The sequence below is a fragment of the Oryzias latipes genome, chromosome 21 (assembly GCF_053564925.1).
Source record: "Oryzias latipes strain Hd-rR chromosome 21, Olatipes_Hd-rR_3.1".
In the NCBI taxonomy this organism is placed as follows: domain Eukaryota; kingdom Metazoa; phylum Chordata; class Actinopteri; order Beloniformes; family Adrianichthyidae; genus Oryzias; species Oryzias latipes.
This window is the reverse complement of record NC_136257.1, coordinates 24,636,038-24,662,548: the sequence shown is the minus strand read 5'-3', so window position 1 is coordinate 24,662,548 and position 26,511 is coordinate 24,636,038. Positions and strand designations below refer to the sequence as shown.

The following is a 26,511-nucleotide window of genomic DNA, read 5'->3' as shown; positions in this document are numbered from 1 at the left end:
AATAATCTCCTTTTCCAACATTTTCTTCATTCGTTTTCTTTCTAATTCTGTCAAATGAAAACTCTTTTTCCCCCTTAACCCTCGTGCTATCTTAGATGACCCCACCCTTACATTGACGTGTTCTCCCTACCATGACAAAGGTGGATAAAGGTGGAAAGATTTCATCTAATCCATGGACACCAGGGAGGTTCACAAATCATTAAAGAAAAAAGGTTCAGTGCACTGTTTAGTGGGTCTAGATGACCCAACTCCCAATGTTAAAGTGCCTAGGATGGCACTATTATTACTATTATTATCAGTGTGGGTATTCATTTGATGTCTTTATAACACATTTGAAATAAATAAACTAAACTATACTTAACTAAAATAATTAATTTAGGTGGATTTTATTTTATTTCCGTTGTGTTTGATTATGAAACGAGTTTTCCCGGGACCAGTGAATCAAACTAAACATCTTTCATTCATAAAATGTACACATTTTTTTCCTGTACTTTAAATACATGTGATCAAAAAATAAGATGGATTTGATGAATACATGTTTTAAGTTTTTTACATTTCGTGTAATAAAAAAAAAGTTCAGTACGTTTCGACTTAATTAAATCAATTGAGTTTTAAAAGCTGGCTCTAACTAGAAATCAATCAAATTAAGAAAATAAAAGAAAATAGTTTTGGTTCGGTTTATTAGTTTAGAGGTAATTAAAAAGAACAAGGCTGCACTGCTCTCCTAGTCGTTCCTCTGTACTTTGCTGCATTTTTATTATCAGGCTTTTAACCTTCATGCTACACTTCCTCTTTTGTTTTGTTTCAAGAAAAACACACCTGGCCAAAGATACATTTGGCTTTACAACGTATTATTACCAAAAAATAAACAACTACTTGATCAGCTTTTCCTATAAAAACAAGAAACCCAATGTGAACATAGCAAATGACCCACTGAACAGCTGACTGTAATGGAGAAGGAAGGGTTCCTTTGTTCCTTGAAGGGAAGTCTTTCACAGGTTCAGCTGCATTTCTTCTATGAAAATGAGTTTTCAGTTGACTCGCAGAGGACGTTCGGGTCTTAGTCAGAGCTGGTTCCCACACTTTTGTCCTCCAGCTCTCAGAAACACAACAGAGGAACCAGGAAACAGAAAGAGGAGCAGTAGGTTACACAGTCCTGGAATGTGCGCGCGCTCCCGAGCTCTCCGTCGAACTCACTTGCTGCGCGCGCGCGCTCCGCTCTCGTGCACTCGCAGCAGGTCTGGAAGAGACACAGGGAAACGCGGCTGGAGCGGGGAATGATGGCGGAGAGACAGAAGACCCAACAACTTCTTTAAAAGAAAAAAAAAGACAGTAAAACCAGGTTCTTGTGCAAGTTTTTTTTTTACCCGAGACGATGAAACGGACAGGTGAGAAGAAGCCGCCGACGTAGTTTACTGACGCGAGACTGATATAATATTCAGTCGTTGAAAAGCGACAATGAAGTGTGTGTGTGTTTGTGTACTGAGAGACACAACGTTCAGGCGTGTGTGTGACTGTTGGCCTCAGAAAGTTGAACTTTGTTTTGTCATTTGTGTCTAATGGCCTCGGAAACTTTCAACCCGTTGATTATGGGGGAGTAGATGAATGCTAGCGTCGATGTTGTTCGCTTTGATTTGGACGCGTTAGCTCTGGATCGCGGCTAAGTGCAAAGAAAACGAGCAAAGTTAGTTGCTAGCCAGCCGTTAGGCTTTCAAATGAACGCTTGGGGTTGTTTTCGTTTTAGTTTTTTTCAAACGTGCAAACAAGCTAGTTTTGTTTCGGGAATCGTGAATAAACCGACAAGCTGGTGCGTCGCTTTGAAACTTTTCCCCACTTTGTTTTCAGTTAAGCCGGCGACGGTGCTCCAGAAAACCTCCGCCTGACCCACTGCACCGCTGCCGCGAAGCCACCCGTAGGTTCCCCATCAACCTGCGCGCTCTGCCTTTAAAACCATTGGATTATTGTGCTACGGCTAATCAATAAGAAACATGATAAAAGCGGAAACTAAAGGGGAGAGGACCCTAAGGAGTGCATCCCCTCACAGAAACTCCTACAAGTCTGACTTCCACGCCATTAAATGCTCCTTTGATGGACTAAAGCCAGAGGGACCCTCCAAAACCCTTGCAAATGGATCTACGGACACCCGGGAGGAGTCCAGGGGGAGACCTTTTGGCACCAGGGTGAACAAGATAAAAAACATTTTCCTACAAATGGACGGTCAGCTTCAGGAGGCCCAGGAGGGGAAGCCAACCCTTAAGTCAGATGTTCCCCAGGCCTCCCCACCAAAGATGCCGTTTCCTGTTGTCACTCAAAGGGTTAGCTTCAACAGCGCTTCAAGCCCCGAGTCGCACAGTGCTGATAAAACATCCAAAGGAGAAGATGCGGAGATCGACAAGGTGGCTTTGGCAGAAAAGTTCTCCGTGACCAGGAAGCTGTTTGAAAGGGGCACCAAAGAGCCGCCTGCAGCCGAAAAGCAGACTCCAAGCAGGGTGGTAAACCGTTTATCCCTCGGAAGCTCCTCTGATGATGGGAAAAGTGGAAGGAGAACTTCAGGATCCATAGAAACTCCTAGTAAATCTGAGCAAACTGTTGCATCACCCCTTAAAAGTCCTTCAGAGGATGCAGCTGATGATGCAAAAAAGCATTTGTCCAAAACACAGTTAAATGTAGGGCCTATATCAATGCGCTTGGAAAACCATGCAGCTGAAAACGCAGATGGTGGGAAAGGAGGATTGTTGTCTTCTAAACACAGTACCACTGAACGCACGCAGCCGGCTTCTGTGATGGAAGCCTCAGAATTCTCATCTATGATGTCCAGTAAAAGCAAGGACAGTAAATCTGCTTCTTTGGGGTCGAGCGTTGTGTTGAAATCCACAGTCCATGGTAGCAGCCCAACATCTAAATCTGATTCTTTGTCAACTGATGCCACTCACAAACCCCACTCAGCAGAGGAAATTGCCACAACCACCCACGGCAACAAGCTCTCTTCTGTCAATGGCTTAAGTCGGACATCTGTTGGTGGGGATGGAGGCAAATCACATAGCACCCCCCCAAGGGATGGGAAACAGCCTTTTCCAACAGCTGATGGCCCGCAGAACGCCAGCAGGGACAAAACCCCCGAAAGAGCCCAAAGGGATGATGATGTAACGCTTAGCCCCAGAGGGGACAAAGCAACCAGCCAGACGTCGTCACCGAGCTCCAAAGGCCCCGGCACGGTCCGGGCTGAGCTGGTCGTGGTGCAGAATGAATCCTCGGAAAGTGAAGAGAACGAGGAGGCAAATAATGATGATGACGTGTTTGAAGAGGAGAAAGAGCAACAACAGGACGACGACGTCAGAAGGAGCTTTACGCCAGAAAAAGTGAAGCTCGACACAGTTAACCAAGTCACTTCGCTGGAGGGAATTAAAAAAACACAAAGGGCAACTGATGTGGTTGACGAGGCTTTAGTTCTGAAAGAAAAGAGAAGAGAAGACAGTTTGGCTGTGAGTCAGGATGATGAAGATGAGACATTAGAGGAGCAGGAGGACCTACAAAGTCATGGACGAGCTTCTCCTATAGTCTGCGGCATTGAGAATGCAGCATTCATGGACGACAAGGACGTAGAACAGATGCTGAGGGAAGAAGAGGAGGACTATGAAGATGAGGAAGATCAAATGTATAAGGAGGATGAGTACTGCTATGAGGCCCCTGGTTTGTCAGAAGAAGATGAGCCTCCCTCTAAGAGAAAAATTCAGTTCTCCACGGATCCCATTCTGGTAAGTGTTTTGTTTACATCTAAAGATTTGATGCACTGCTCAAAAATCTTCAGTACCTTTTATTAAAAACCACAGTCTGGCTGTTAGACTGACTCAGCAGTTGGTGTCTGACCTGGGTGTTCCCTGCAGACTCAAAACAAATCAGTGGAAGAGAAGAGTACCTGCTTTGTCTGGTGTGTTCACGTCAAAGCTGCCGGAGTGCATCATCCTATGAGATTGGCTACAGCTTCAAAAAAGAAAACAAACTAAGAACTACTGTTTGTTTAATTTTGATGAAAGAGGAAGTGGGTTGTTAAACCGCCTCTCTTATCTCGGCATAGATGATAAGTTTGGTTGTGGTTGTTTTTGTTGGGCTAAAACATTGACCTGTTTTAAATCCTTTTTTTGGTGTGTTTCTGTTTTTGTTTTCTTGTTAAAGACACAAGTAAAACCTCATGTTTTTGTAAAATGCATCTGTGCATGCTCACTCATCCAATCAAAAGCAGGATGGAGTCAGCAGCTCAAAAAAATGCATTCGTCTGCTTTCATGAGCATTTCTATGGATCCGATTTTTCTATTATATATGACCTGTTCCTGCCATGCAGGCACTTATTTTGAATGTTTGTTGTGGTATATTTGTGATACAAGTGAAAGCCCCTCAGTGTTTCCTATTTCCTCTGTGAGTGTGTTATTTATGAAGTTAGGGAATCCCTCCATGTTCAGCCGCCTGTTCTGTCCGCTTTGGGGAATCGCAGAACAAACATTACAGCTGTGTAGGCAATTAAAAGTAGCTTAAATAGGTCCAGAGTCAGTCTCATGGATGCTACATAACCCAAATGTCAACAGTCAAGCTAAATTGCAAATTCTATTAAAGTTGACAGTTTTCTGGTTGATTTCTAAAACACTTAAATGTTTTTTGTAAGAATTCTTTTCTTCACTTTTAACTTTTGCCTGTAGGGGCTATAAAGAATTTGTAGAGCCGATCCTGGCAACTTGTAGGCGAAGGCAGGGGACACCCTGGACTGTTCGCCAGTCTGTCGCAGGGCCACAATCACACACCCAATCACTCTCACACCTATGGACAGTTTAGAGTTGCCAATTGACCTATGAAGCATGTTTTTGGACAGAGGAAGCCGGAGACCCCGGAGAGAACCCACGCATGCCACGGGGAGAACATGCAATCTCCACACAGAAAGGTCCCCTGTTGATGTTCTGTTTCAGATCCCCTAGCCGGGACTTGAACCAGGGGCCTTCTTGCTGTGAGGCAAGAGTGCTATCCCTCATATTGACAGTGACAAACCAAACTATTTGTGATCAAAGAAATTTTGATGCATTTAAAAAAAAGAAAGATTAAAGCCGAAAGAGAGAAAGAAGAATAGTTTCAGTGAAAGGGGTAAGGGTGAAAGGACAAGTCATATTTTCCACTATTGATTTTCTACACTTACCATATCTTATTTAGCTAGAAAATAACAGAACAAATCACTCCCGTGCATTCCGCACAGTTTGCGACCTGCTCGCTGTTTATACAGACTTTTAAAATGAGTTATCTGAGGGTGTGGATTCCCATCCTAGTCATGGGGGGGGTCCTGGGAGAGGGGACCAGAAGCTGGCCTGGAGTGGAGGGGACACAAACAAAAGTTAAGCTTCGACAAAAATAGTCCCAACTGTACAGTTGTATATTAAAATAGGGTCCTAAACTCTGGATTTGTTCACAACTCCCAGTGAAAGACTTTCTGCGTTGTTGATAGTCTGATTAGATATATGTGCCAAATTTGAAGTCATGTTTGTCCAAAATTATACTGTTTGTCAGCTAACATTTCTATTTCTAGTTGCACCTACAAATGCCTGATTTTCCACAGGCAACTAACCTGCCCTGGTACTGAAATTAAATGGGCTTGTGCTGGAACTGACAAGGAGACAGGAAGTGCGTTGTGCTGCCTGCTCACAACAGGATTGGGTTCCTAAGTAACCCAAGAATCCTCGACAGAGAACTCCTGTGTGGAAGAAAGGTCTTCTTTGTGTAGCAGAGGATAAATTGGCTCTAAACACGCATCAGCCTTGTCTGGGATGAAAAGAGAAATTTGGATAAGAAGGGATTCAAGGCAAATATTTAATGCTTACTGCAGACAAATACACTTAATGGGCCTGGCACTTGAACTGTTCCATGTTATACTTGCACAGGATTTAACCATGTAAAGTTAAATTTATTGACAAAGATTTTTTTAACTTTCAGGGCATTTCGAGAGAAAAAACTACTGGAATCTTTAAAATACATAGACAAGTCTGATTTGTGTCAATTTGAGTCTTTTTGTGTGTGGATGCATGTAGATCCTGCAGTTTCACTGTACTTACTGATTGTGGTGCAAAATAAGTATTACACGTAGCAAAGTTGTAATTTCCCTTTAAACATTAAATTAAATCTATTAATAGGAATAATGTATTGACCTGTATCTGTAACAAAACATGTCATACTTTGATCTTTTTTTTTATTATATTTGAGTGTTGCACCATTTTATAACACAATGTAGTTTTAAGAGTAATTTAATCATTCTTGATCACGGCTGTTGGTCTGTTCATTTGCTTGGTTGTGTGAAAACCGCATCGTCATTACCGAAGCATTTATCTTGGAAGTCTGAGGCTGTGTTGAGTCATACCATGTGACATGCAAGAACATTTTGAATGTTGGAGTCGACCATTACCACTAAAGCTTAAGATCTGCACCTGTTGCCCCGCACTGCCTTCAGCCAAAGGAAGAGCGCTTTTTAATTAAGAGGCTGCGTTGTCCCTTTTTGAGCACACAGGGCGTGGTCAGAGACGGTTTGGATTCTTCTAACCAACCTTTTGGTGCTCACACTGTACACATTAGGCCAGCTGTTTGCCTTGTCCTGTAAATGTTTTTTTCCTTCGTCCCCACAGTAAAGAGTTAAGTTATTTTACAATCTTGTTTGTTAAAAATTTGCAAAAGAAAAAGTTTAAATGTCACCAAAGAATTCAGACAACCTAAACCAGTTTTTTTTGTTTGTTTGTGTCATGTAGCAAGCTTCATAAAGATGGAACATGTTTTGTGACAAACAGTTTATCATCTCTTGTCAGCCTTGCACCAATGTGAATTCAGACTTTTCAAGTTTATGTCACCTTGAGCCTTGATTTAAGGGCAAATAATTAATTTTGATTAATTTAGTCTTTGGAAGTCGAGGGCCTTTTTGGGAATAAATAATTAGTTGTTCAACAGTTTTGAGTTTTACAGAAAACAAATTACTGGTACTTATACAGTTGTACAAAAAAAGCGTATTTGGTTACAGTACTGGCCCTTACAGATAAATCACCCTTTTATTATATGTGTTTATCTTGCTAAAATTTAAACATTTTAATTTGTCTGACTTGGCCCAACCCACATTTAACAAAAACAAAAAATAAAAAGAAACGCTGTTATGAAGACGCCTGTGGGTGATTAAAACAAGGCAGAATGCTGTTGTGGCCTGTCCAAGGCTGTTTATTAAACCGCTTGAAATGGAATGAGTGTTGAGATTTTTGTAATTCTTTGCTTAAACATTCAAATATTCTTTTTAAATAAAGGATTAAAGTTATAATGTGTTAGAATTCGTAGCTGGTTTTACATGAAAAAGAAAGCATTTGTAGGCCACTGATTAAAAAAAAAAAAAAAAAAAAAAACCAGTCCAACCAGTTTGTGCTCTTCCTTTCCTGGTTCGGGTCATGAATCACCACAGGGATGTTTAGGGCAAATTTGAATACCGTTGTATTGGTCATCCATTATACTTTGTTGGAGCTGGAGCACATGGTGTCAAAAAGTCAAAATATAGTATAGTTTGTTGGACTGAAGGCTGAGCTTTCCATGTGACTGGATGCCATTTAAAACTTGGACAGGTTTATTCAGCAGTCCTAGCTCTAACCTGCTGCTGCTCTGTTTTACAGATTCAGGTAAAAAAGAGAACCTTTGAACTTTGAGGTTTGTTTTGGCAACTGTTTTCAATTAAAAGTTGTCAGTTTGTTCATAACACTGCTAGATTTGATTTTGGATCGATACAGATGCATAGTTTTAAATATGAAGTACCGAAGTCAACATTAATTCTAAAGTAAGAAAAGAAAGGCCAACAGGAAGTACACTGTGTTCACTGTTGTGTCTACTCAAATTCTAAAATCTGAATTTGCTTTCATTTCTTCTCCAGCTCAGTCTTTACAGCATGCATGATTTGTTGCCTTTTTGTAGTTCTGTTTAGATTACAATTACCTCTTTCCAGCGATCAGCCCATACTTTTTTACACTGACCTTTTTTTTTTTTTCGTTTGCTTTTCCATACAGATGCTGACTCATTTCCCACACTGGTATTCTGTTATATTGAGGGGAATGAGGGAGGGGTGGAAAGTGTTTTCATTTTGGGTGTGGGGACATGTACATCTGTGCATTTAAAGCTCACATGCGGTACAGAAAAGATCATCAAAGTTGGAGAAGATGGATAGCAAGCCCACACATCTTGCTCGTGGGTTGTTTTGGGGAAGAAATGGAAATGTGATAAAAGCATTGGAACCTACTGGATCCAGATTAGAGCTTGAGAATTGATAAAGTTAAAAAGAGAACTTTTGATTATTATTTTTTTAATATGTGACTCTGTAATGGACTAGCGACCTGTACAGAGTATACCCTGCCTTTGCCCAACTATTTCTGGGATAGGCTCCAGCAATCCTGTGGCCCTGAAAGTGATTTAGCCTATTTGTAAAATGAATGGCTGGATGGATTTTTTTAATGAGTTTAAAATACAATTAGTAAAGATTTTTTTAGTCTGCTAAAGAGTTTGTGTTCCTTTGAGCCAAATGATGTTATTGATAAGAAATGTTAACAACAAAGATGATTAGAATATGGCTCAGAAACCGTTCAAAGTAAAACACGTAGTTTGGTGTTAAAGTCTGTACAATCAAGCCATTATTAGCTACTTATTAGAACATCAGTTGTTTATTTTACTGTCTTTCATTTCAGAGTAAAACAGTGGATATTTTTTTTTTTTTAAAGGGAGGATATTGACATTTTTGATAAGTTTAAAAGTCCTTAAAGTTCCAAAACGGAAGATGAAATAATTGAAGTGATTCACTTTGAAACCAAAGTTTAAGAGACTTGCTTGCAATGTTGTGATTTTTATCTTTCCTTATAAACACTTGGCAACAAAGATGACAATTACAGACAATGTTATTCCTGTGGTTTACTTCAGAGTGGTCTTTGGCTCATCAGCACCGTGGAATCAAACTTATTCTGCTTTTGGGTTCAGTTCTTGTTAAGGAACTGACTATGTGCTCTGTTTTCAATGTCAGCATCTGTGCTGTGCAAAGAAGAGAGGAAGACTTGGAGAGAGAGGCATTTTTCTATAGCTGTCTTCAGGTCTTGACTTGTTGCAGAAATATCTATGATTACATCATGTAACCTTACAGTACATGCCTCAAATTAGTCTAGGAAAAACACTGGATTTGGCTGCTATTATAGTTTGCATGGAATGAGAATTGCATTTTGACACCTTGATGTATTGTTTAGCTTAGCATACTTAAAAGATGACCGTTTTAAGTCAACAAAAACCACGTTTTCTCCAATCAAAGTAAGGATCTTGTTTTATGTATCATAAAATAAAGTTAAAGTTGTTTACTAGTTGTTGAAAATGTCAGTGGAAAATGTTTTCCTCACATGTAACCAGTCTAAGGGAGCAAGGAACGGCTTTGGAAACTATTTTGAGATGGATGCCATTGTATTAAGTTGACATAATACTGTTAGCTTTTGAATTTACCACCTAGGATATCAAATGTATCTCAAAAAACTTTTATTTTTTCACAGATACGTTTAAATTGAGCAAACAGCAAATATGTTTGTATAGGTTTAATTTTAGTCAATGAAGAAATAGCAAACAATATGCTTTCATTGCAGTCTATTATCTGCTTACGTGGATTTCAAACAGAGCTTTTTCTTCTCCCATCTTGCATGTGTTTTTCTTCATCTTGAAATAATGCAGGGCATCGGTGACCTCTGCAAAAGCTACGGTTTCTTTATATTAGATAAAAGCTTCACAAAGTGTAGCTGTCTTGTTATCTTCTATATTCCTATTTTTCTCGTTCTATTAATCATCCTTCCTATTTTTATTTTAAAAATTCAAGGAAAACAGTTTTTTTCTATAGATGTTGGTCAGTCAAAGCTTTTAGTACTCTCTTAGACGCCCATTGGAGGAAAATGAATCAGAATCAACTTTAAATTGATTCACTCAGCAGCAGTTTTATGATGCACTTTTTGGCATTAGACGGGTCATTTTGACCCCATACAGATTAAAGACTACTAATGGCACAGCAGGGGGCTTATAGTGGCGACCCTCTGTTAGGTTGACTTCTCTAATCAGGCTTTAGCCTCTGCTGATGTCTTCTAAACTCTAATCTTCTTGCTCATCTATATTATTCTTCCTCATCTTAGGATGTGATGAGCACCTATCATGTTTTAGTAGAGGAGTATTTTGCTATTACAAAGATTACATTGAATTCTGCAAGTCTTGAAACTGTAAACTGGCAATATTATGTTATGAGTTTAGTTACAGATGCATGTTTTAGAAATATTAATAGGATTTTATGTTGAGTATAGCTGCTTCTTCAACCTCAACAATTTAAGGGTTTGTCTGTAAATAAGAGGACAGAATTTTATTCTTCTGAAACATTTATTCTATAAGTAATTTACACTATTTTTAACTTATGTTTACATGTGAATATGACAGAATTTGAAAAAAAAACAAGCATCTAAAGCTTTACAGCTGATGATCCTTGAGTAAGTGATGAGCTTACTTTCTTGTCATTTGTATTATTTATATACTAATAAACTTTTACAACATGCAAACGTGAAAATGAGTTTGTGTTGCATGTTTTGCATTCAAAAGGTAACATCAAATTTAGTAACTAGCAATGTCATTTTTGAATAAGGAATTAAAACAATAATTGCTACAAATGGCCAAGAAGCCTGCAAAGAGGCCCTTATGGTGCTAATGTAATAGTACATTTATCAGTGGATTACTTCTTTTAAACAATAGGATTTTACTCCTTCCGTTCTCCAATTTATTGCTTTTTAGATTTTAATGTTGTCCCAGCAAATATGACGGTTGTTGCAAACAAAAAAGCAAAGATGCAAGAAAGCAGTTTCATTTTTCTCTCTCCTCATTCTGCTAACTCAAAGCTGCTCTTCACGCATATTTCTCTGCTCGAAATGCAGTCCTCGTCATCAGACGGATTTTTGTGATTTAGGAGGCAGAGATAGTCTGGTATTTAATCTCTGGTATTCAGGGTAAACAACACAAGGTGTTTCATGTTCTAACAAATGGACTTTGTGGGGGGCTACATTAAAATGATGGAGTTTTTCCTTTTTCTTAATCTATGTCTTTATGAGCAAAAATAGAAAATGGTTTGTCACCTCCAAGCTTTCTCCAGATGTGTCCTACTTCCCACATGGTTCAGGACTTTCTTACTGCAGATGTCTGTTTTTTTTATATCAAGCAAAAAGATGAGCTTAATACATGTTGGAAATTTCTCCTTTGCTGCTGTATTAAACATTAGATCTGTGGGGTAAAAAATATATCGAGGTGTTAATGCTTTATGAATGAGAGGTTCAATTGTGTTTGTGTTTCAAGTTATCAAGTTACAAAATCATTATATTCCTGAGACAAAACTGATTGCTTTTCACTCATCAGCAGAAAAATGAGGAGTTTCTGTGGGAAATTTACTCCTGTGCTCTTTTGGACAAATACAGATCTTCAGCACCTTCTCCAATGAAGACTATGATCGGCGCAATGATGACGTTGATCCAGTTGCAGCATCTGCAGAGTATGAGCTGGAAAAGAGAGTGGAGAAGATGGATGTGTTTCCTGTGGAAATTCAGAAAGGTAGGTGGTAGACAAACATTTTAGTGATCTAACTTCAGTAGAACTGCTCTCTTAGGTGTTCAGACATATTGTTTCCCAGAAAAAGTCATCTCATTGGGCATAAATCAGATCTTTGCACCATGAAATATTAAAAATGTTTTCCCATCTTGCTTCAAAACTATTCCATTTTGATAGATGACAATTAAACTCTAGTTTTTAGTTGAGTGGTTTAAAAGTGGGATAGAGAAAAGGAATCCACTAAAACGGCTGCTTGAAGGTGGCATTGCACATGTTGTGAGTTCAACAATATCTTTTCTCTGTCAGCCGACGCAATATTTCTATTATTTACACCACAGCCTTAAGATTTGACTTACTGACTTTCTGCGACTCATATTAAAATGTGGTCGGTAAAGGTTACCATGGTGATCGGGTCAAGTAAAAAAAAAAACAGTAAAGCTCTTTAGTAGCATGGGGTATTAAATCCACCACTGAGCTCAAAAATATGGCTTATTAGGCATGATCCCCCAGACAGAAGGGACAGATCTGGAGCTTTGACTGTGCTTAAAACTGCTGGGCTCCATATAAAAGCAAAAATGTGTATTTTGTGTCTGACTGGTAGAATTTCTGTGAGTTCAAATTCTGTTTTAAACAGTTTTTTTAATAGCTTGAAACGTAAAAACATGAAGTACCAGATCTCCTTTGTATTTAGTGTTGTAGGAATTCCTTCTTTTGAATGAGTCACCACTGCATTCTTGCACTCAGGTTCTGATAATGTAATATACAATGGCCTCATTCTCACATTCAATCTTCAGTCTTACACTTGGTTTACATTTTGTATGAAATGTCTCTATTTCTAATCCTTAGATAACCACAATGTATGAAATACTACAAAATATAAGTTCCGTCTTCCCCTTCCCCACTTTTTCTGTTTTCAGGAGACAATGGCCTTGGCATTAGTATCATTGGAATGGGAGTTGGAGCTGATCAGGGTCTGGAAAAGCTTGGCATTTTTGTGAAAACTATAACCCAGAATGGAGCTGCTGAGAAAGATGGACGGTAAGTTTGAACTTTTAATTTTATTTACGTGTACACAACTCTAGCATCATATTTTAGAGCAACCCTTAAATGTTCTTCCAAGTACCTAAAGTATATCAAACACATAAAATGTACTGGGTTGTAATTTTGAAATTGGCTTTTGAAAACTACTAATTATAGTAGAAATGTTTTAATAACTCTTAACTTGGAGAAAACAGTCTTTTTGTACTACACGAAATCTGTTGTATTTGTCTTCTGTTCATTTGTGTGCATAACTCCTCAACTCCCCATGATAAAATCTTGAAAAACGTGTTTGTATCTGTAGAATCCAGGTGAATGACCAGATAGTGGAAGTGGATGGTGTCAGTCTGGTAGGAGTCACCCAGCTGTTTGCTGCAACTGTCTTAAAGAACACCAAAGGCACTGTCAGGTCAGTTTAACTCTTAAACAATGTTTTTATGGTAAATTTATTGTTGATAAATATGGTCTTTTAAATTAAAAAATGGTTTACAGATTTATTAAGGTATTTATTTTTCTGAGCAGATATTTAGACTTTATTTAGATGTTAGATATTTAGATGTAACAAGTGCTCTAATGTATTTATAAAAAATTAAAAAAAAACAGCTTCCTGATTGGTCGAGAGAAGCCAGGAACTCAAAGTGAGGTGGCCCGCCTCATAAGCGAAACCCTGGAGCAGGAGAGAACCCAGCAGCAGCACCAGAACCTGGATGACCCATATGAGCACTCCACCGAGGAGGTTAGTTCACCTATGACATAACTGTGTTTCAAGCAATGGTTGTGGCACTGTTTTATTATTTTAAACAGAAGATTTCCACTTCCATCACTCGAAAAGAATCGGATATCAAAATCTCCAGTTCAAGAGGTTCAAGTGTAGTTTTCATAATTATAGAATATTGTGAGGTGACTCTGCAGTTGTCCTAGCCCCCTCCCAGTTCTATCCCACTCGGCTGAACCAGGAAATGAGCAGCTGGCTGTGAGTAAGCCATGTGTCACCGCTCTGCCCTGTTGGAATATGTTCTTTCAGCTGCCATCTGTCTGCCAGAGTTGTGAAATGTTTGCTTTTTTCAGAGTTCGAGCCACCACAGACTTGAACTTTTGCAACAGAGAGAGACTGCGCAAAATAAATAGGATTAGCAGGAGCAGAACCCAAACAGTTATCAGTGCAGAAATGGACTCTGTGGACTTAGAATACAGGTTCTTCGCTTTAATTGTATTTAGTCTCATGAACTTGTCATAGTTTTCTGGAGTCCAGCCTACTGCTGTTAGCTAAAAACGTATTGATTCCAAAATTCCCGCCAGTCTTTGGTGAACAGTAGGCGTGTTATTGACACACTGCGGAGCGTGTTCCTGGACATTGGGTGGTTTTCAGATGACATGCATCCAGTGCAAAAATTTTTCCAGGAGGAGCGATATGACGAGGAGGAGGACGTGATAGAAGAAAGGATTTTGGGATCCAATTTTTCTCCAGGGCGGAATGTGGAGGTTTTTGAGCTCCCTGAGTCAGAGGCCATGTTCATGCCAACCAACATGGACGGCTCTCAGATGTCTTTCAGATTCAAAGAGGTATCCCAGTCTGTTAATTGGTCTTTTATCATTCAGGGTAACGTAATTAACAGAGTTAACCAATTTTTATTTGTTTTTGATTCTTTTCTGCAGCTGCAACTTAAACACAGCATTGCAATGGATGACATTAATCAGCTAAAATTAAAGGTATGGCAATAATGTATCAGTGAAAACTGATATGTATAGTAGTCATCATTGTCTCATTTATGACTTATTTTTAAGTCTCAAAGTTCTTTTTTCAATACAATGTTTGTGATAGAAAATGAAGTTAAAATCAACGCACAGGCTGTGTGACAGCATATTGTCATGCCTCTGAAGCAACATTCCACCTTCTCTGTAGGTGCATGAACTGGAGGAGGAGAAATCTTTGTGGGGGACCAGGGTGTCTGCCCTGGAGCAGAAGATTGACGACAGTAACGACAAGATCCAAAAGCTGGAGAGCTACTGGCTGGAGGCCCAGGCTGTGTGTAAGAGCGTAAACGGACAGCTAGCTGAGACCCAAGCGCAGTATGAGACTTTGGACAAGAAGTACAACAAAGCTAAGAAACTTCTGAAGGACTATCAGCAAAAGTGAGTCTGAAGTTGTTTTGTTCAGGTTGGTTTATTTGAAGAGAAAATGAAAAAGCAGCTGTTGAGTAAAAATGGAAAATGAGACGCTTGAAATCACAGATTTTATGTTTATTTTGTTTATTCTGTTTGGAAGTTATCTGAACCAAACTGGATTTTATTAAAAGTAACAAGTGTGAGCTAAAGTTTACATGATAGTAACATGATTTTGCTCTTTAGGGCAACTGGACTCTATTGCTGTCTATACGCCAAAGCGAAAATATCTCATTTTCAATATTTATTTTATAATTAAAGTTGTGATATGTTTTGCAGGTTTTGTTGATTAATGCCACAAGGTCATTTTCAAGTTCTCAGTAGATTGCTTTCCCTCTGTGTTTTGATTTTGGGCGGGTCAGTTTTGGTCAAAGTGTGTTGTTTGGCCTGAGGTTTAAAGGATTTCTTGCTAGATCCTCCTGAGTTTCCTGGACACATGGGATATACAGAGCCGGTGTTGAGCTGCAAAAAGCCCTCCCTTGGGAGAGCGCTGCATCTTTACTGTCAATGACATCATGGCAAGAATCCAAAACGTATGTTTTTAGGCTGTTTTGTTATGATTTCATTAAAAAATGAATCACCTGGAGGCAGAATTAGGAAAAAAAGTGCATTTTCTGTCAATCTGGCTCCATTAAGTAAATCTGTCCTTTTCTTTTCTCAGCCAGTTTTAGTTTGAGTTTAGAGCTAGATGACATTAAAGATGTGTTCATACTATTTATAATTTATTTGAATTTCATTCTCTTAAACTGGTTCAGACTACGGGTGACTGGCTGACTGACACCCCTCTCCTCATAGGGGGTTCAGGGGAGCTTTTTAGCAGTGCTAAAGAGAAGAAAGAACTCATTTGTGATAGAAAAAAAACACTTCAATGACCAAATGCCAAAAGCAGAGAGCAGAGACAGATTAGAAATCAGCCATTAGATCTTTTCCTTGTTGGTTCCTTCTGAACGTTTACCGTAAATTCCGGGTTATAAAGCGCACCCGATTACAAGCCGCACCCACCTATTTTAACGTGCTCAAATGTTTTTGTACATACACAAGCCGCATCAGTATACAAGCCGCTGCCTCGACAAAGCGCGTCCTGACTACCAGAGTGTGCATGGCTCATTACCACACTGTGGGCAGGTACTGGCCTTGTCTCAAGCTCATGTATCTAATTACACCCACTTCTGAAACAGCATGCACCTCTATTCTGTTCACAAATTCCTCAGTTATGGTTTTTTTTATTTGATTTTTTTTTTATTTTTTTTAACTTATTGACAAACTAGGTATCATACATAAAATTACTAACAGTAACCATATAATCAACATTACATCCCTCAGTTATGATGAGGAAATTTACATCCGCGATCCCCCATTTCCCATGAGTCTTAGGGGCTAAAGGCGGGGCCAACGCCCGGCTCGCCACACTGTTGTTCGTGTTTAAGAATGAGCAAGGAGCAGCAGTGCATGGAGGGGTGAAAAGGAACAGCTCTCCTTCCACTTGTGTCGCGGCAGCATTATGGTACTAACGGGGCTGGTTAAAAAACATCAGTAAAATAGCGCGCGCCTCAGCGCGGCGCGTTCGTCAGAAGCTTCCTTTCACAACAAACACTTGTTGCTCCCCGGACGCCTCTGCGCTCCGCGCTCGCCAAGCGGGCTCCTTGTCTCCCCTTCCTATCCGAAAAGCTCACATGGTGGCTGTGAGCTTTTCAATGCAAAATTCCGCTCAGTCAGAAACCGTAAAAACGACCAAATGGATTTGTGTTTCCAGTCGTGTCCCGACAAAATAAAGGCTGATGTTATTCACACATATTTACGTGCAGCCAGCCGAGTCACTATGACTCAGAGGTAAATACACTTCTGAGCATGCGCTGTTCTCTCCGTCACGCAGCTGACCGGCATTTCCATTTACTGATGGGGGATTTTTTCACGCTGCTTTTAATGATTGCTTTTAACTTGAAAGCTTTATCATATTGTAGCGGCGATCAAGTGCACGTTGGGTCTAATGGCACCAAAGGATTCTGGGATGCGGCCGGGCATGCGTGTTTCTTTTTGTTGAACCATGACTGAAGTGTCTAAGACCTGAAGTGACCTCCATGCTGTTTGGCTGCTTAGAGGTGTGTTAAAAAAAAAATGACTTGTGCTTGGTGGTGGATGGCGCATACAAAACCATTCACCGAGCCCGAATGTTCGTACATGGCGGCCGCCAATCAAATCCATAAATTAGCCGCGTCACAGAATAAGCCGCAGGGCTGTGAGCGCAGGAAAAAAAGTAGCGGCTTGTAGTCCGGAAATTACGGGTAGGTATTATTTCTGCTCAGAACTCTTACAGTTCTCATTACGCCTTGGTTCTGTGTGTTTTAGGAGACAAATGACGTACTGATCAGTGTGAGGGGGGTTTCCTGCACAGCCAAATATTCAGATTCTTTTTATCTGTGCAGTCCCTGTCGAGTCAATCGTTGTCCTTTGCAATATCCTTAGTGAATCATTCAAATTCAAATTCAACTTTATTTATATAGCGCTTTTCATGCTTCATAGCATCTCAAAGTGCTTACCAAAGGAAAAAATAAAAAAAAATAAAAAATAAAACAAATAAGATAAAAAAATATATATTTTAGTTAAAATAATAAACAAAGTAAAAAGAATGTAATAATAATAAAAATAAAAATAAATGCAAATAATAATAAAATAAATGAATTAATAAAAACACACAAAAACCCAACACATACACATCCCTCCTTTAAAATAAAAACAAATAAAATTAGCTGTTAAAATTTTATAAAATCAAATAAAAACATGTGGACAAGTAAAAACTATGTAAAAGCTTTACTAAAAAGATGTGTCTTAAGTTTTTTCTTAAAAACCTCCACAGTGGCTGAAGCCCTCACGTCCTCAGGCAGGCTGTTCCACAGGCGAGGTCCACAGTGTTGAAAAGATCATATGTATGTGTTCACTACATTGATGTGATGAGTAGATTCTTCCACCTTCTGGGTTTCCAATCACGCCTAGCTGTCATCCGTGTACCACGGTGTTGGTGCAGCTTCATTGAAGGATGGCGCTATTGGGCATACTGATGATCCCACGGCACAGATGTGTTTTTGCCTCTAGAATTTCTCCTAAAATTGGAAATAGGTGGTGCTCAGGTAGATGTCAAGCAGATAACAAATGTGTTCTGATGTCAGCTTGGTTGTTTCGAGCAGGACTGGGTTTTGTTCCAGTCTTGTCCTTTCCGTTTGTGTGGCCGTCATGGTGGGGAATTCAGGTGAAAAAGTTGACTAGGTCCTGGGTGTTGATGGTTTATTTTTTTCTTTGTGCGTTTTCTTGTTTTAAAGAGGCCCGCCTTTTTGTGATTCTCTTCTAATGGAACATTTTTTGTTTCTTCCAAAGAGAGATAGACTTTGTGAAGAAAGAAGAGGAGCTGAAAAAGGTTCTAGAGGAAAAAGACAGGTGGTATAAAGAGCAGCTGGAGAACCTACAGAACAGAGTAAGATAATAATAGAGTTTGCATGCATGCAAATTTGCAAAAGAAACTGAATGTATGCTGATTTGTTCTTTCTTTTTTTTTTCTTGTTCCTCCCAGATTCCTGTCCTAGAGGACAGAGAGGCTCCAGGTGTGGAAGGTCAGAGTGGTGAGGATTCTGCTACAGAGGAGAGACGAAGCAGCCAAGACTCGGTTACAAACACTCAGTCTACTGATTCGCTGCTTGGTACAGTAAAAATACTCAACTGCATTTTTTATGTAAATGTATCACTTTGTTTGGAGGGTTCTAGCAATCCTGTCTATAATATTTTTAGAAGAATTCTAAAAATTCAGCTTTTTAAAAGGCAGCTGAAATCTGTTACATTTTTGTCTACACAATCAAAACTAAGAAACTGTAACACTTTTTGTTCAGTTATTCTAAACAGTAGCAAGACTGACTTTAAAAAAGCAGACAAAGATGTTTCCAGTCCAACATACTTATCTTTTATTATCATATAATGATAGGAAATGATAAGAAATGGTTTGAAAGAAGATTATTGTTTTTGGAGGATTTTTTTGTTTATAGATTTCCCATCTAATCCAGCTGCATCAGTCTCTATTTTAATACGAGAAAAGTAAACATTATTGTAATTATGTCACGCCAGTCTAATGTCTGAACATTTTAGATATCAGATGTAACATGTTTTCCATTTTAAGTGAGCCATCATCAAAGCATTATGGTAGGCAGGTGCTGAGTAAAAAAATTGAAAAGAATTTCTTATCAGTTGATTTTTACCACAGCTGGTTCCACATTTGGCTTTAATTATGAAAAAATGTTAATTATTTTGATATTGCTTCCTGAGATTGCTTGCTTGAAGTGTTGTTAGACTTTTGCTTTAATCTATTAATAACCGTCACTATAAAGTGGCAAAGTAATTCAGTTTTTTTTTGCTTTACTTGTCATCTTCTCCTGGGGTCCTTGGAGCCCACGAGGAAAAAAACTACATTAAACGCACACCTAGCATGGATTTAAAGATTATTTAGCCATGTTGTGTCTGCATACCTGAATCTAATCACTAATGATCGTTTTACAAACTTCTAAGCACTAAGAATTGAACTATTTTAGATTAGCAGGCACACTCTGGGCAATTAAAGTATATTCTTTATGGAAATTAGTGTTGCAGTTTTGGAGCTGACCACAATAAATCTTTTTATTTTTTTATCTATTTATATTTACAAAGATAAAAACTGTCCTGCAGCTTCTGTCCACTACTCGTGCCCTTGTGGCTGTATAGTTGACATGTTAGTTTGAGGCTTAAGGACTCCTCTGGGCTGCCCACTAATTGCCAGGTTGATGGGTTGGTCCTCCACTCTTCCACATCTTGAGAAATCCATGGGAAAAAATGGTTAATGCCGATGTTGACCTTGTATCTGCAGCTGTGTGTCAGTGCTTGAGTTTGAACTGTAAACATGCGTGTCTGCTGTGGGAGAACATTTTGAAATGAAAGATAAAAGTTTTACATGAAGGATGCCCCTTTCAGACAGAGTATTACCAGCTGCTGTTCACACATTGACCTCACAGCTTTAGATTCTGAGCATTGTGGACATACTTTTAATGTTTACGCTACATCATAGCTTGTGAAAGAAAAAGTCTTTTAAGGTTCACCTTAACTTTCTATGCTACAGCACGTTATACGGTCCAAACATTCAGGGCAAAGGGCTTCAGCTCATGCTTAGTGTCTCTGACTAGCTCTTCAGCTCTATAATCCTGAATAACCTGTTCAGACTTAAATGCTGCCCTGATTAATCAACATGACAGATGTTAAAGAGCCAAAGTCCCTGGAATCAAACAATGTATTGAAAAAAATAGGCTTAAAATAAAGATAAATGCATCCTGTTTAAAGCTACCATTTGTTTCATATAAAGAGAAGAAAATAAAGGAATGAAAGGATTGTTTTCCATCTCAATTTATGAACGCGTCACCTGTCAGTCAAATGTTTTACCTTAGACACTTTTTAAAAGTCCTCTCTTTTAGATCATTCCTGAAGAGTAAGGATTGTTATCCATTAACTAGAAGTACTTATTTCCTGCGTACTGTTATCAGTCTCTGACAAAAATGGGAAGGAATGTTGTCTCATTCTGCTGCTGTAACTTGAGGTTTATAGGTAGATCCGTGCGCAGCTGCTGTAACAATCGCACTCAAGTCTGGACTTTGACTCAAATGTTGCAACACAATCATTCTTTTCTTTTTTACCAATGCTGTTAAACATTCACAGATTTTTGAATATTGTCCTCCAGTTACCTAATTTCCCAAACTCTGGATGTTGGACTGAAATATTTTTTACTATGGTGGCCAGGTTGTGTAGATTCCTGTTCTCAGATGTGTGTGATTTGGGAAAGGTTTGCTGTGCGTTTGGCATGACCAAATATCTTGTTTCTTTTACCCTTCATCGCATGCATTAATTGCTAGTGTCCAGGCGGGGGAGCCGCATCCTTGTGGCCATGGCATTAACTCGTTTGGCTTTTATTTCTGTAGAACAAGAATGGATCGAGTCCATCCCCGAAACCAAGCGCCTGGACACCAGCGTACACAGAGCCAAAGGCCAGTTGGCTCAGATGGCTAAGCGTCAGCCTCCATCCCGGAGCAAACTGAAGGAAAGCTTTGCTGTGGCTTCATCCTACTCTCAGGTGAGCCAAGAAATCTCAGCATTAATGCAATTTGAGATTCCTCCCACCTAAGACTTATGACAATGTGGTAGCCTAGAAATAAAGCGCTTGCAAGATCACTGATTTTTAATAAGGTGTCTAAATAAAAAACAAATCTGTGTATTACAGGAAAATTCAAATTTGCCGCACAAAAAAGACAAACTTCCACTTTTATAAATAGCTTTCGTCTTCTCTTCCTTGTATTGTCCTTTAAAATAACAAGCTTGGTCCCTGCAGGAAACGGAAGAGGAGGACAAGCAGGAGGAGCTGGATTCCTCCAGCAGTCGGAGGTCCACTGGGGAGAACCTGCTTCTCCCAGTTAGCGCCTGTTATCCTGGGAGTGGACGGAAAGATGATCCGAACATCAGCACTGACGCAGTCAGGAGTAACGTGGAGCTCTCCAGCAGCCCGTCTTTGTCCCCATCACAGGGAGAAAGTCCTGAAAGCAGCAGCCCCTCTTTGTCCCCTCCCAAACACGCATCCTCACCCCAGTCCCCCACCAGCTTCATCCGCAAGAAGAGGGAGTCCAAAGGCAAGACAAAGGAGCCGAAAGGTTTGTGATGTCCAGGGTTGATCCTCACAGGAACCAACCCTTCTCAAGAATGATTTTGACTCTGATTACAGAAGACTTTGGTGAAACTTCTCAAGGAGGAAAACCCAAACGGCGATTTCCAGATTTTGGGCAAGTATCTGAACCCATCACCTTAAATCAAAGTTTTTGTTTCATTTTCTAACCTAAATGTTTCTGATCACGCAAGCAGGGGCCTCCGCAAGTCAGGTGGAAAAGGAAAGAAACACGACAAAGAGGCTTTCAGAGCGTCTTTGGACAGCAGGTTTTTATTTTAACAACTTTGATATTAATACATATGAAGGGCCTATCATCACGTTTGTTCCTCTAGATTTGTAGCTTTCATTGCCAGTTCTCAACACACATTTAACGTTCCTATTTCTGGAATGATCAGGGGGTCTGCAGAGTTACTGGAGGAATCTGGAGGAAACTTGTCTCCTGCAGAATCAATGACCGCCATTCCTACATGCATACCCTTCTCCTGGTTCGGAGACAGAGAGAAGGATAAAGACAGAGAAGGTCCGTCCTCCAGCAGCAGCTGCAGCCTGCCGTACACCGCGAGCGAGCCCAGCGGCGAGCAGAACCATGAACGCAGAAACAAGGTACAAGAATCTTCACTGATATTATGTTTTGTGTGTTCATCCTTTAACAAAGTATGGAGGACATCTGTTTCTTCTCCAGATGAGATTGATATCCAACAAAAATGAGTCAATTCTGATTTTAAAAGGCCAGAGTCATCAGAGTCATCAGTTCCCACACCGGCTTTCCAAATGAGCCTCACTTTGTAACATTTTCTATAACAACTTCAGTCAAACCGATAGTTAGGGGTTACTTTTCCAAGATCAGAACTATGTTTTCAGTAATGATAATTACTGAAAATGCTTAGGGCAGCACTTGGATATAATTATTAAAACTTAAATTTAAGTCCTTAGTCATTCACAGAAATTCTGTGTCATGTTAGAAGCTACATTTGCATTTTTTTAAATTCTTTTTTTTAAAGAAAAATCTTGAAAAAATTCTGGACACATTTACAAAAGCTGAGTTCCTTTCATTCATCTCTAGTGTTTTGTCTTCATCCACCATTTCTTTTTTTCTTCATTTAATGCTCCGTTAGATCTTGAATGTCTTATTTATTTGAGAAAATATAATGTTATTCCTTTGTATGAGAAGTCTGCAGTGTTTAAGCTGTGCACCGATCTGCTAAACTGCACACTGTGAGGAGAGGGTCCAGCTTTGTATGAGTGTGCACACCGGGTTCTTGTCATGTGGGAAAAACCCTTTAAATGTGGCAGCTCAGCTCAAGATTTAAGTGCTTCTTTATGACCAGTTTCTCTCCCCAAAACTCAGACTTTAGAAGAGGAATATTTCTTCCAGTTGATGTTAATCTGCTGTGCGTGAATAAGGTCTACTAAAAGCACAAAATGTGAACTTAAAAAAAACAACCCATGTCATTTAAGAGGAGGAACATTATTTCTGGCTCTTTTTGTCTCATATATTCTTTTTGGCGGCAATAGTTCAGGGTTTTTGATGCAGACTAACACATTCAAATGTAAATATCTTGCGTACAAGATTTTTGCTCATTTTTTTCTATTTCTACCAGCCTCTTCTGCTCTGAAGTTGCACAGGATTCTCTGTAATTCAGTGTTTCTGCTTCTGTGTTGAATAATTGTGTTTTTCCTCAGTGCATTTCTCATGTTTCCTTTAAACAGACAAATCTCTCCTGGTCTTCTTTATTCAGTCGCTCGTTAGATTTGGTACAGTATACACGTTTTTCTCCCTCTGATTTTTTTAGAAAGACCTTCGAATGTAACTAACAAACATAGTTCCAGATTTTCTAACATTTGACACACCCCAATAAATTCCCTCATGCTTTCTTTTGTAGTGAGTATGTGGTAGTGTTTGAAGATTTAGTTGTGTCTAAACTGTGCTTTTAATTCCAAGCTGAGGTTTTGATTAACCCGTTTTTTTTTAACACATTCAAGCTTAATCAAAAAAAACTGTAACATGCAGGCGTCGAAAAGGCCTTTTTGCCGAAAGCAGACTTTAAATCGGCTCTCAGCTGCTGCAGACCCTTGGCTTTACCAATGAGTGTTTTGAGAAATGTAATAATAGTGTGGATGCGGCTTACGCTACACGTCGGGCATGTGAGACGCTGGTTTAACTTTTGACACGCACTCAATTGTCACAGGTTTTGTGTGTATATCCCAAAAACAGGCACAGAAACCAGCGAAGACATTCTGAATTCGGAAACTGGAGACATGCATTTATGTGCGTTGACATGAACTTTTCATTGACAGTGGTCGCTGGAACGCACGTTTTCCAAGGCCAGTGTGAACGTAGCATCAAACGTGAAAGATAAAAGCAGCCATATCGTGGATTTTTTCACTTAATGTTAATTTTAGAGAAACAGATGAAGAAAACAGAGACTGCAGTTCAGATCATTGTGGCTCGGTATCTGTTCCTTCTTCACTGACTTATTGAGCGTTTTCAGGGTTTGACATCAATGTAGATCTTTCCATAATCTCCATGTTGTCTCTTCTTAATTATAAATGCGACCTCAGACCTTAGTTTATCAGTGTCGTTTAGTTTTCCTTCTTTAGATATTTTGTCCAGTTAGTTGTAGTTTAGAGGATGGTTGTGGTTTTGGGGATGGATCAGTCGCACCGTAGATTCTTTTTTTCCGCTTCATATCACTTGTTTTGGATCAAAGTCAACCACTCCTAATGAATAGCAGACAACCGTTTCCATAGAAACGTGTCTCCTCCTAACCCTCACATCATTTGTTTGTTTGCTTTCGATAAAAAAACAGAAATCGTACTGTTTGCCTCTGTGTTTCTTTAGTAAATGCGTTCCTTGTTTCCACTTGTTCCAGAGTTTGTCAGTGGTAGATGATTCTAACCCTGCCAGCCACAGTTCAGACATCTCTGGGTTAGTTGCTGAACCCAGTCTGTCTGGGCGCTCACACACTTTAATCTTCTCTTCCAGCGAGGTGAGTGCTCTCCTTGTTGCTCAGTTACAAAAGCCGTGTGGGACGCCTTGATGGGCCTGAAAGGGGACATTCTCAAGCATGCTCTTTGAGCCGGCCTCCCTTTCATTGCACAGATTAAACCATGAATGGAGACAGAATATGAGCGCTGCATGTGTGTCTTCAAACTTGGCATTTGTTTAGTGTTGCAATAAGTCTTTAGTGTTGTCGGCTGGGATGTTGATTGTATTTTGCTTCCGAACAGATTTTGCAGCTTTGCTCCTCGTTTTGTTTTGTAGTTTTGTTGGTGTTTTTGGTGATTGCACGCTAGTTCTCACTTTTCCTTCTTTGGGTGATGTACATCAGCAGAAATTTGACTTCTATGCGCTGTATTTGGCTTTAATATTTTAAAATGCTCTGTCTGCAGACACTATTTTTTTACATTATTTTAGATAATGCTTTTCTGTGAGCAACAAGAGTGGATCCGAAATGTATTTGTTCTTTGTAGACTTTGGAGGATGAGCCAGCAGCTGCGGGTAAAGACTATCAATGGCACAACCGTCCGGTCAGCGAGTGGACCAATCAGCAGGTCTGCCACTGGTTGATGGGCATGAACATGGACCAGTACACGGCAGAATTCACTGCTAAAGCCGTGGATGGCCAACAGCTCCTGCTGTTGGACAGTGACAAGTTAAAGGTAAACCTAAATCCAAGGGTTGAATAGAAAGTAAACGGTGTTTTGCTCTTTACCGCCACCTGGTGGCTGAAACATATATGTGGATTCTGATTCACGTTTTTTATGTTTTTCCAACTTTAGGCTCTTGGTGTTTCCAATCAAAGTGATCGCTCAACTATCAAAAAGAAACTGAAAGAACTGAAAAAAGCCCAGGAGAAGATGGAAAAACAGCGAGAGAAGAGAGAGAAGGAGAGTCGGCGTAGCGGGAAGCTGCCCGTCCCTTCTGACTCTGTCTGCTGAGGTATCCCACTCAGAACTCTGAATAAAGGGATCTGAGGAAGTCACACAGAAACATTCTTTTCTGGAACTGAATGATGGGGCGTTTGTGTCAGGAGGTCCCTGCACCTCAAACTTGTCAGCCTGAACCTTACTGCTAGGACTGATGGGATGCTAAGCTCCGCCCCCACTAATGAGTTTACCGGGTTTATGGTGATTCAAAATTACCAGTTGGAATTTGGGCATCTGTCAGACCTGAAACCATCAGTCCTGAACATACAGATGCTGTTATTTATGTTCATGTTGTCCCTTTCTGTTTTATTTTTCTCCCAAAATCAGCGGCAATTTGAAACAGAAGTCATGAAAGGTTTGGTTTGTGACCAAAAATCCAGATTCCATCTTTTTATACCACTGAAACGGCAAAGACACTATGATTTTTTTTTTTTTTAATTCTGATGTCATGTTCTTTAAATTCACATCCACAATGATCTTTGTTTTTTTAATCATTTAATATTTTCGCTGAACACCTGATTCCATGTTTGGCGCTCTGCTAGAACATGTAAAGTTCAGATAAAAGCACTATATTTGTCTTTTAAGCTTCAACGGGCAGCAAGGTTTTAAATGTATAAATACGTTGTCTACATGTGCCTGTTAACTGCATATCTGTTTTTTTCCTTCCTTTTTTTTACTCAAATTCCAATATTTGTTTTATATTATTCAAATGTTTCTACTAAGTAGAATAGCAGAAAAAAATGATTTAGCAGAAAAGAAGCAAACAGATGAGTCTGTTTTGTGCAGAAAATAACATTAAATCACAACAAAAAAAACTGTTTTCTGACTTCTGACAGTCAGAAAACCGTTTTTGGCACCTGCAGCATCAATAAACTCACTTTTTATTATCTTTTGTGTTTGTTTTTTGAATGTAGGTAATAAGATTGACATAATTAACCCATACACTATTTCATTCATTTCCATTTCTTCATAGTCTTCAGTTGTAAACGTTTGATGGGTTTTAGTTAATTTATCCTCTTTACTAAGGA

General features: G+C 39.4%; 1 protein-coding gene across 6 annotated transcripts; it reads left to right on the top strand.

Annotated features, from left to right (window-relative positions):
- Window positions 1–1,045: 1,045 nt before the first annotated feature.
- ppp1r9ala (protein phosphatase 1 regulatory subunit 9A-like A) lies at window positions 1,046–26,370 on the top strand. 6 transcript variants are annotated; one of them, XM_011489782.4, is made up of 20 exons: window positions 1,046–1,388; window positions 1,846–3,755; window positions 11,508–11,640; window positions 12,555–12,675; window positions 12,980–13,084; window positions 13,279–13,411; window positions 14,077–14,238; window positions 14,332–14,385; window positions 14,579–14,808; window positions 18,208–18,304; window positions 18,401–18,527; window positions 20,817–20,968; window positions 21,224–21,539; window positions 21,611–21,668; window positions 21,748–21,819; window positions 21,949–22,156; window positions 23,264–23,308; window positions 24,427–24,543; window positions 25,028–25,216; window positions 25,337–26,370. In XM_011489782.4, exons 2-20 carry the CDS (start codon window positions 1,989–1,991, stop codon window positions 25,493–25,495), a joined length of 4,245 nt encoding a protein of 1,414 aa, XP_011488084.2. In that variant the 5' UTR covers window positions 1,046–1,388; window positions 1,846–1,988; the 3' UTR covers window positions 25,496–26,370. The 6 variants fall into 6 exon arrangements, with proteins under 6 accessions (XP_011488084.2, XP_011488083.2, XP_011488086.2 ...); XM_011489781.4 differs by having other exon boundaries at window positions 21,745–21,819; XM_011489784.4 differs by lacking the exon at window positions 23,264–23,308.
- The last annotated feature ends 141 nt before the right edge of the window (window positions 26,371–26,511 follow it).

What these genes read in the sequence shown, in the direction of transcription:
- ppp1r9ala (XM_011489781.4), top strand. Translation starts at nt 1,989, where the DNA reads ATGATAAAAGCGGAAACTAAAGGGGAGAGGACCCTAAGGAGTGCATCC. An exon ending in TGGAGAACCTACAGAACAGA is followed by an intron (nt 18,305 to 18,400) that starts GTAAGATAATAA and finishes TGTTCCTCCCAG; the next exon opens with ATTCCTGTCCTAGAGGACAG. An exon ending in CGGCGATTTCCAGATTTTGG is followed by an intron (nt 21,669 to 21,744) that starts GCAAGTATCTGA and finishes TGATCACGCAAG; the next exon opens with CAGGGGCCTCCGCAAGTCAG.